This window comes from Nuphar pumila, chromosome 8, assembly GCF_984573655.1.
Source record: "Nuphar pumila chromosome 8, dmNupPumi1.hap1.1, whole genome shotgun sequence".
In the NCBI taxonomy this organism is placed as follows: Eukaryota; Viridiplantae; Streptophyta; class Magnoliopsida; order Nymphaeales; family Nymphaeaceae; genus Nuphar; species Nuphar pumila.
In genome coordinates, this window is record NC_143256.1 from 16284797 (window position 1) to 16295171 (window position 10375).

The following is a 10375-nucleotide window of genomic DNA, read 5'->3' on the forward strand; positions in this document are numbered from 1 at the left end:
TTTCTCAAATGGCGCCACCTCAGGGAGAAGTTTGAAATTCAAATGGAGGTTGGCCCTGGAGGAATGGAGGATGGACATGTGGCGCCACCTCAGGGTGGCTCCTACAATGCCATGTGGCAAGAGGGAGGAAAAAGAGGGCAGTGACATGTGTCTCCTACTTTTCTGAAGAAATTAGGGAGAGGACATGTGTCCTCTACTTTTTCTGAAGGAATGAGAAGGAGACATGTGTTACCTACTTTTTCTAAAGAAGCAGAAGATGACACGTGGCAGAGGGATGAGAAGGAGGTAAGGGACATGTGGCGCCCTCACAGGCCATCTGGAAAAATCAGAGCTTCGGATTTTCGCCACCTAATGCCTTGTTTGAATTTTAAATGGTTTGCTTTTTCTGAAGAAGGCCAGGAGTGACATGTGTCTCCTACTTTTCTGAAAGAGGTAGGGAGAAGACATGTGTCCTCTACTTTTTCTGAAAGAAGCAGAGAATGACACGTGGCAGAGGGGAGAGAAGGTGGGCCAAGCCATGTGGCGCCATCTCAGACGGGATGAAAAAGGTAGGAGTTCTTGATTTTCGCCACCTATGAGGAGATTTGAACTTTTGAATTCTAGTTTTTCTGAAGAAAGCAGGAAATGACACATGGCACTTGCTTTTTCTGAGGAAATGAGAGCTTGCCATGTGTCCTCTGCAGGAGACACTCCAGATGGCGCCACCTCAGAGGAGACAAGCCTACCTTTTTTGTAGGAATTTAGGAGTGACACATGTCCCCTACTTTTTTTGAGAAAAGTAGGGAGAGACATGTGTCAGGCTACTTTTCTAGAAGGAGGGAGAGGTTGACACGTGTCCCCTGCAGGAGACACACTTCAAGTGGCGCCACCTCAGAGGAGACAAACTCCACTTTTTCTAGACAGGACAACCTATGACACTTGGCATCTTCTGGTAGTCTTTGAAATGACACATGGCGCAGGATGGATAGGGTGACACATGGCAGATAAATGGGATGACATGTGGCGACTTCTGAAGGTAGCCCCACACTGACACTTGGCATGTGGATGAGAGGAGAGAGAAAGGACAAGTGGCACCAATCCAGGGGACAAGGCTCCTATATTTTTGGGTTTTTTTCAAAATTCAAATTTTTCAAAAAAAAAAAAGCTTGTGTGACACCACCTCAGTGTGGGTCCCACATTGCTTCTTTGAAATAAGGATAAAATAACAACTTCTTTTTGGAATTTTCATAAAATCTGGACTAATGGGCAAAACAGGAATTTTGGAAAGAGTTGGCCCTTGTAGGTCGATTTTGTAAAAGAAAGATATTTGAAATTTGTCAAAAACGGCAAAATCTGAGGTGAAGTGACTGAAATCCACATTAAAAACTATCCAGATCGTTTTCCTGAGAAAATATTTTAAAATTTAGAGTCCTGGGGGTGAAATGGGAAGAATTGATAATTTTGAAGACCCAGGGTTTTGAAATCAATTTTGAAAAGAGTTGAAATTCTAATCTGGATTGAAAATTTTGAAATCAAGAGTTCTGGACCTCGAAATGACATGCTTTGCAATGCAGTGATTTGAAATGCTCGTGCAATGATATGCAATGTCATGTCTTATGCAATGTAACCTTGAACCAAGACTCTGGAGATGTCTGTCTCCTGTCAGGAGTAAAATCTTGAACATCTGAGATAAAAATAGAGAAAATTTGAGAGTTTCAGATGAAATTTGGACTTTTGCAAGGTCCGGGCTCAAAAAAATGACCATTTTGCCCTCCGACGATTTCAGAGGTTGAATGATGATGTTTGGTGGAGATGTAGGGGAGGTGAGTGAAAATTTGGGGTGTTTACAGAGGGGGGCACCGCCACCGCGGGTTCACCGAAGGGAGGCCGGCGGCACTGCAGAGCACAAGGGTTGCCGGCGGCACTGCAGAGCACAAGGGTTGCCGGCGAATGGGGTTGTCGTCTTGCCTGTGACTGAAGGGGAACGCTGGAATGGAGGGGCAGAGCTTTAGAAAACTGGCTAGGGTTTTACCCCTCGCCTCTTTTGGCAGGCTCTAGACTCATCGAGAGCCCGGGTCTCGGTCGACTCGGTTTCACGAGTCCCGATTCGACTCGGTTTTCCGAGTCATGAGTCGACTCGGTTTCAATCAAGGTTAGAATATAAACTTTCCTGGAGGCCTCGAGATTCGGGATGATTGTCTAGTTGGAATGTTAGAATATTTTTCAAGTGCACATGGAGGATTAGACTCTTGTCGCCTGGAATATTGAATACTAGTATCTCTATGAACTTCTTCATTTTCAACATTAAGATCAATCATTCTTTGATCATCATCAAAGTTACAATCAAGGTCATATTCATCAGATGTTGATATTAGATCTAGCAAAAAGGAGTACTCAGTGACGTCTTTTAATTTTCTAAAATCAAAGAAGCTCTCCTTTTCAAGAAAGGAAACATTTCTAGACACATATAGTTTATTATTTTTGAAGTCAAAACATCTATAACCTTTCTGGTTTTCAGCATATCCTAAAAAGGCACAGGGAATCACACGAGGAGAAAGTTTATCATTTTTGTCAGTAAATATGAAACATTTGCACAGTTTTACATTTTAACAGAGCAGTCATCTGGAATTGCCACAAGCACTTCTTGTGACAATGTAGAAGTGATATAGGCAACCAACGCCTGATCTCACTTCATCCAGGATACATACTCAGGATTTCTAACATAGGTAATAGAAAGATCTTTCTCACCATTCTTTTCTTCTTGTGGTATGAATTCTGAAGGAACAGGAACAGAACCATCCAGATGTCCAGAAAGGTCCTGACTTCTTATGAATGGTATGATTTGTTGCTTCCAAGTTAGGAAATTGGAATTGTTCAGTTTCTCAGACACGAGTTGGCTGAGAAAGTTTGAGGAAAGACCAGACTGAGAATGAGGGAATGAGTCCATATTCTTTTGAAGCCAAAAACAAGAAGGAATAAGATCCAACCAAGAGAAGGAATAAAAAATAAGAAATGGCCTTACGACAAAGACCCAACCACAATTGAATTCTAGTATAATTCAGAACATAAATTTTAATATCAGAGAAGTCTAAAGACCAGACTAGTTTTTTTTTTTTAACTGATGAACACGAGGCAGAAAAACAGGACTGCATAGTAAAGAATCTGTTCTGAATAAAATTCAATCAGTAATAGGTACGTTATTTTGAAAATAATGTGTTTTCCTTTTAGAATAATGAGAAAACAGGCAAAACAGAGATGAAAATGAATTCGAAGATGAAATTATTTTAATCAAGATAGATCTGGGCGTGCAGATCACAATCTGATCTGACGTCAATATGCAAATGAGTTTGGAGTGATCCTTTTCAACTCTTGTAATCACACATAGATCAAAAAAATTGATCTTGCTTGATTATTTTGCTTATGGATGGGTAAGATCACGTGCAGCAATGTGAAAGAAGTAGTAGATATGACAGAAGAACAACAGGGAATGAAAGAAGGAGGAAATATGCCAACGTGACCAAATTTCAGTTTTGGATTTTGGAAATAAGAGAAACACGTTGGCTTAAATAAAAAAGGGGAATCAAAAGGAGGTACTTGAAGAAGACAATAAGCAGATTAATGATGTATTTCAAAAGAGCAAAAAGAAAGAGGAGAGTACGAAGAAGAGATTTCAGTCCAGACTGCAGATTTAAATACAAGAGAAATCGATAGGAAAAATGAGAAAACAGGTACCTTAGAAGGAGACAAATCAGTCATAGAAGGAACCGATCTTTAATATTGAACCTGCTGCTCTGATACCATGATAGAAATCATGGTTTCCTTTCTTCATCTACAAGCAACAACATAGCATGGGGAGAGAGAACGAGGCTGCAACAAAAATCCCTAATCAGGGTATTCATTTTTGCTTCTCTGATTAAATACACACAGATACAATAGCTAGGGTACGAAAATACCCATTACATGTTATGATAAAATTATAGCATGTCATTAATGAAACATTAATGAGCATGTGTTTAAAATGAAAGGAATTGGGTCTGGATCTTGAGATCCAGACTTTATACTAAATGACAGTATCTTTTCACGCCTAACCCGTTTATTAAACGGGTCGGGTTCGTGTTAGGGGTATGCCAACCCAGCTGACCCGTTTAATAAACGGGTTAGGCGGGCGGGTCAACCTGCCAATCCGTTTACCCGACCCAACCCGTTTATAAACGAGTTGGCGGGTCGTGTCGGGTTACCCGTTTAATAAACGAGTCGGGTTCGTGTTTGCCACAGCCGACCCGTTTAATAAACGGGTCGGGTTGAGGTATGCTGACCAGCCAACCCGCCGGGTCGACCTGCCAACCCGACCCGATTGCCACCCCTAATTGAGATAGGCAACAATGCTCCATCTTGAGGTGTTGCAAAGATATCTATCGAATTGATTTATGAAGTCAAGCCTTGAACTCTCTTGGAGAATTTGCAATTCTGTTCAGAAAATTTGAAGTGCTAAACATCTTGAATGCAACTCTTTCTTATTAAAGTGGCAAGTCACCAATATATGGTTGCTTCTTTTCATAGATATTATTTATCACCATAAAGCTTCCTAGAAGTTTCACCTGAATCTCTGCCTTTTGTAATATTGCTTTTACATGAATTCTTTTCAAATGGCCCAAAAGACATGGCTTTATAATTTGGCTTCAACATTTAAGCTTATGATCATTTGTCTCTTTTCTATTCAATGGTACGGAATTCACTCTCAAAGAAAATAAAACCAGAGGCGGTTCTTTTATGCACATACATGCAGGTCATCTATTTTGTACTTCAAAGGAATTGGCATAAGATTCCTTTTTGATGAGTAGCCTTTAATTTTTTGAATATTCATGGCCCATCTCAGTATCATTTCATTGTGCATGAATTGATTAATCAGGCTAATCGGATAACAGATATGTTAGTTAATTCACAAGGCTCCAAACTGACTAATAACAGTATCTTCCAACATATTCTCTCTAAAAGATAAATATACTCTTTGTTGTTCTTGTAACTTCAATCTCTAAGAGGTACGTAAATGAGACCAATTTCTTGATGTCAAATTCTTGAATTAGAAACTTAAATAGCCTTTGAAATTCTATATAATATTCCATTGAAATAGTTTGACCAAAATATGCAAGTAATATCATTTTCAATACTCCTTGAGAAGAAATAAAAAATGAATTGAGATTTGTTCACGCCCATGCTTGAAATGAGCAGTACTACATCTTTTAAGCAAGTAATTCAACTTTATGTTCATGTGGTGAAGACGAAGAATAGAGAAGAGATAACAGGAGGTACCACAGGGCTGTAAAGTGCCTCATATGGTGGGTGATGTCGCAGTCAACTCTCTTGTATGTTATGTCTAACTTTAGGTTAACCTAATTACACATATACCTTTTGAAAGGTACACCTTGCCATGTAATGATATAATATGACGAGCAGTGCTTCATTGGCCTAATCATAGCACTATGGATATTGTTTTGTTCTGACATTGTTACCGTGCCAGTTGTAATTTTGACATATAAAATGTCATGAGCAGAAATTCTCTTGATCCAATGTTCACAGCATAAGGAATTGATTTGTATGTGACAGTTGACACTATTTCTTATTCATTATGTAAGTTGTACAAGTGGAATTTGATTTTCGCACGTGCATGGTATAGTCAACCTCTCTCACGCTCTCTATAAACAGGCAACTAACTACAATTTGTATTCATACATGTGCATATATGTATTGGATAAACTGGGAGCTATGTCACATAGGTACGGGTGCAGATGCGGGGGCGGCGATGCGGCACTTTAAAAGAACTTGGGTGTGGGGGTGCGGGAGGGTATATATATATATATTTTAACACCACCCCTTTACCCTTTCTCGTGGTACCCCATTCTCAAGCCCCATCCCTATTTACCCCTTCTCGAGGTACCCCCTTATTTTTTTAATTGGGGGGGGAGGGGGGTGCTCGAGGTACCCTTACCCATTATCAAGCCCTGTCCCTTTTTTTAATGGACAAAGTTAACCAAGTCCATTTTGGACAATGATAACCTTGGGTGCGGGTTGACCGAATTGGGTGCCACACCCGCGTCGCGTCAACGTGGGTGTAGAGGCCTCTTTGGTGAGTCCCTGTGACATAGACTGGGAGCATGTCTGTGCTCGCTAGTATGTCTAATGGCAATAACATGTGAAAGATTTCCAAAGGCTATTCGGTTGGAGATTTTCTCCTCGTTTTTAAGTTATATTGTCCTAGTCCAATTTGATGATTTTATCAGGTGTTCTCCAAATATTTGGTCCTCTTCTTTGATGTTCGGATAGTAAATATCAGGGATAGTCCATATATTCTTGTCTGGAAAGCTTTCCAGCCAATTATAAAAGTTCAATACACGGTAGTATTGCTCACCAAGTCTGATGAATAGCATATTCCTTTAATAAGGAACAATTTCTTAATCTACCTGCCAAATTCCAATTGATGATATCCTGCTGTGGGGCTTATATTTTGCTGACTGTACAACAACTGTAGCTATGTACAATATGTTCAACTTGCTTTTGCTACAAGAGATGATCCTTTTCCCAAAATTTTACAGGTAAGGAGAATTCCGCTGCATGCTGATCAGTGTGGTGATGAAGAACAAATTGATATTGGTGCACAACCAAAGGACTTAAATATTGCACTTGATAAGCCCGAGCTGGCATTGCTTTCAACTGATTCAGGAGTAATCATGCTTCGTGGATCCAAAGTGTTGTCAACTCTGAATCTTGGGTTTGCTGTGACGGCATCTGCAATTTCACCTGATGGAAGTGAGGCCATTGTTGGTGGCCAAGATGGAAACTCCACGTCTATTCTGTCAATGGGGACACTCTCACTGAAGAGTCAGTCCTTGAGAAGCATCGTGGTGCTATTAACGTCATTCGTTTCTCCCCAGATGCCTCTATGTTTATTTCTGGTGATCTCAATCGAGAAGCTGTTGTATGGGACCATGTCACTCGAGAGGTACCATCTCTCTCTCTCTCTCTCTCTCTATATATATATATATATATATATATATATATGTGTGTGTGTGTGTGTGTGTGTGTGTGTATCAATCCTTGAACACAAGCACACACACATAACAAAAAGAAAACAAGAATTGGTGTATGTACAGAGTCTACAGACAGTATGCGAGGGAGATGCACATTATAACACTTTGCAAACCATGTAAATCCTTTTTTTTTTGTCTAAGAGAAATAATTTAAGCCAGGGGATAAGAAATCTTTCAACAAGCTTACAGAATAGATCAAATTAAGATTCTTAACCACCAGTCCTATTCCGACCAATCCAAGCTAAATCCCCATCTGGCCATTTTATTGGCACAATCCAAAGCTTGTTTGAACAACCACTGAAATGCTGGATAAAACCAAAACAAATGCTCAATTGTTTCGTTCTCATCGAAACAGAAGTAGCAAGTACTTGCAAGCTGGAAACTTTTGTCTTTCAATTTGCACTGGTTATTAACCTTATCAAGTGCTAAGAGCCACACAAATATCTTGGCTGTAGGAGAGGGATGGAAACCCTGGACGGTGTCATTTGGAAAGTGGTCTACATCTTTACAGCCAAAAGCATGGCTAAATGAAGCTATAGAGAACATAACACATCCGTCACATTTCCATATAAGGAATTCTCGCTGTCAGAAATTTTCCATGGGCCTAAAAATCCAATAGCCATAACCAAAACCAATCTTCTACCTCTTGCTCCTTGAAATTCCTTCTGAATTCAGTGAACTAACTAGCTCTTCCTTTCCAACATTCACTTACAAGTATGTTGTTATCTCTGTTTATGTGAAAAAACGGTGGATATCTTTCAGCAAGAGTTACATCCCTGGACCATAAGTCAGTCTGGAACCTCAGCTTGACCCCTTTGCAAGCTTGATTTGAACCATAAACTTAATTACCAATTCAATCACCCCCCTTTGCAAGGTCGTACTCCCTTGAAGATTTGATTATTTGGTTCCAGCCAACCACACCACCAGCTGAGATAGAGCTACCATTTGCACGTACCAATCCATTTATCCCCTTCACCCAAGCCTATGGGACCAAAAAACAAGTTAGATTCCAGATTTGTTCAAAGCTAACAGTCAGATCTGCCTATGATTCCAGTAAGTGTTTTAAAATTTAACATTCAAAACAAAGAAATCTTCTGAAAAATATTAAATCCATAGAGAAGAAAGAGGTTAGAAGATTAGAGGAAAAAGCATGAAGATGAGATTAATAGATCACTTCGTCATGGCTGCTCTAATTCTGTGTCAATTTTTGTCATTTCAATTTGACTCAATGAAATAGGAAAGAGAAAATGAATATTCCAACTACAACAGGTTGATGTCCCAACTCATTAATCACATGGGATGATCTCTCATAATAGATTAATCCTCACTAGGATTGAGTTAATTTTTTTTTATTAGTCAAGCTAGGTTTGCCTGAATATGGCCCGGTTGAGATAGTGTGACTCCAACTGGTACTACAAATCAATTACCCGAGCCATTGATGACAATGATACAATACTAATGCATGTTACGTAAAGCAAAAATAAAAACACATATTGAAGAAATGCCACGTATCCTTACATCTTATCCTTAAGAGTTAATTAAACAGAAAGATGAGCATTGTCAGGGATAGAATGGGCATGTTACAAGCTGTCTGAAATTACAGAACACAAAAAATTTGACATGAAGCAAGTTGAAGGAACTGGGAAAAGGAGGAGCCCAGTAAAGATTGGAGATCAGCAATAAGCAGGAATATTACTATTGGGGACCATAAGTTTAGCATTAAGCAACAATGGGATTACAAAGCAAATTGTGGTGCATAAGACAAATACCAGTTTTGATAATAATGGTGTACTTTGCTATTAATTGCATGTTCTGGATTTTCATGAGAAGGTGACAAAGCAATCAAGACCTAGAATGAATTGATTCGGCGCAATATCCCTGTTATGAAAAATGTAGTAGACATTCATTCTATTGTATGTCAATGGCATTCTAGATCCAAAAACCTTGAAAATTCTTAAGCATTTATGGCCTTGTGTGCGGTATTATAATTACCCTTGTTTTCCTAGACTACAAAATGCCTATGTCACACGGACTCGACTAGGGAGGTGCCGCACCCGAGTCAACACGCCCTGACACGGGTGCGGCTTCGGACTCGGCCCGGACTCGGTCAACGCCGAGTCGGACTCGGTCAACGAGTCCAGGCCGCATCCGTCCACATTTTGGACTCGGTCAACTTTGATCGAGTCCAAAAATGTCCATTTTTAAGACAAAAAACAAAAAAAAACAATTTTTATATATCTTTTTTTTTTAATATATAACCAGACTGTGCAATGCATGCAGTTGCACAGTCACAGACTGTGCAACTGCAACTGCACAGTCATTGCACACAGTCTGTGTGACTGTGCACAGTCTGCACAGTCACAGACTGCATTGCACAGACTGTGTGCACAGTCTGTGTGACTGTTTCACAAGTCACAACTTATGTAAAAATATGTATAAAACACGATAAAAGGTAACCCAACCATTTGAGATAGCTAAATAAATGCTTTTCCAGTTTAAAAAAATACTAGTTTCACAAGTATTAGAAAAGCTAGCTTAAGAACTACCATAAAGAAATGGGAATGCCAAATTGAAACTTTCGAAAAAATTAAGGTCATAGTTTTGGCTACTTAATTTTAATTGTTTACTAGAATTATATATATATATAGCCGAGTCCCCGTGTCCAAAATTTTTGAAATTGCGCCGCACCCGTGTCGCACCCGCACCCATGTGACATAGCAAAATGCCATGGTTCAATTTATCAGGCACAATGTAAATCCTATATGGTTTTTTAATTTTCTTTTTGTTTCCTAAATTCTTTTTACACACATTAAAGTAGTGGAAGGCTGTCATGCTTCATCCATGTTTTTTTTTTCTTTATTTTTGATAGATTTTGTCACTATATTTAAGTTGTTCATACTTCTAACTTTTTGGTTCCCATTTGCATAGTCCATCTCTCTTTCTTCCTTTCCCTTCCGCATTAATCCTTTTTAGAAATGTAATGTTAATTACCAAGGTTTGATTTTTAACTTCCTGAACATTTGTCTCACTAACCAGTTGACTATCTTCTGCAGGTTAAGCTTAAGAACATGTTGTACCATACTGCTCGTATAAATTGTGTGGCTTGGTCTCCTGATAGCACAATGGTTGCTACGGGATCTCTAGACACAAGCATAATTATATATGAAGTTGATAAGCCAGCTTCAAGTCGTATAACCATAAAGGGTGCTCACTTGGGAGGTGTTTATGGATTAGTTTTCAATGATGATTGCACTGTTGTAAGCTCTGGTGAAGATGCATGCATTCGTGTGTGGAGATTAGTGCAGCAGTAA

The 10375-nt window shown here is 39.4% G+C and overlaps 1 protein-coding gene across 1 annotated transcript in view; it reads left to right on the top strand.

Moving 5' to 3' along the window:
• Positions 1-10375, top strand: part of LOC149829679 (actin-interacting protein 1-2-like) — a 46620-nt gene extending 36245 nt beyond the window's left edge. Inside the window, exons 4-6 of the mRNA XM_090015242.1 lie at positions 6570-6855; positions 6909-6976; positions 10118-10375. Coding sequence (XP_089871368.1) covers positions 6570-6855; positions 6909-6976; positions 10118-10375 — 612 coding nt within the window. The remainder of the gene's footprint in view (positions 1-6569; positions 6856-6908; positions 6977-10117) is intronic.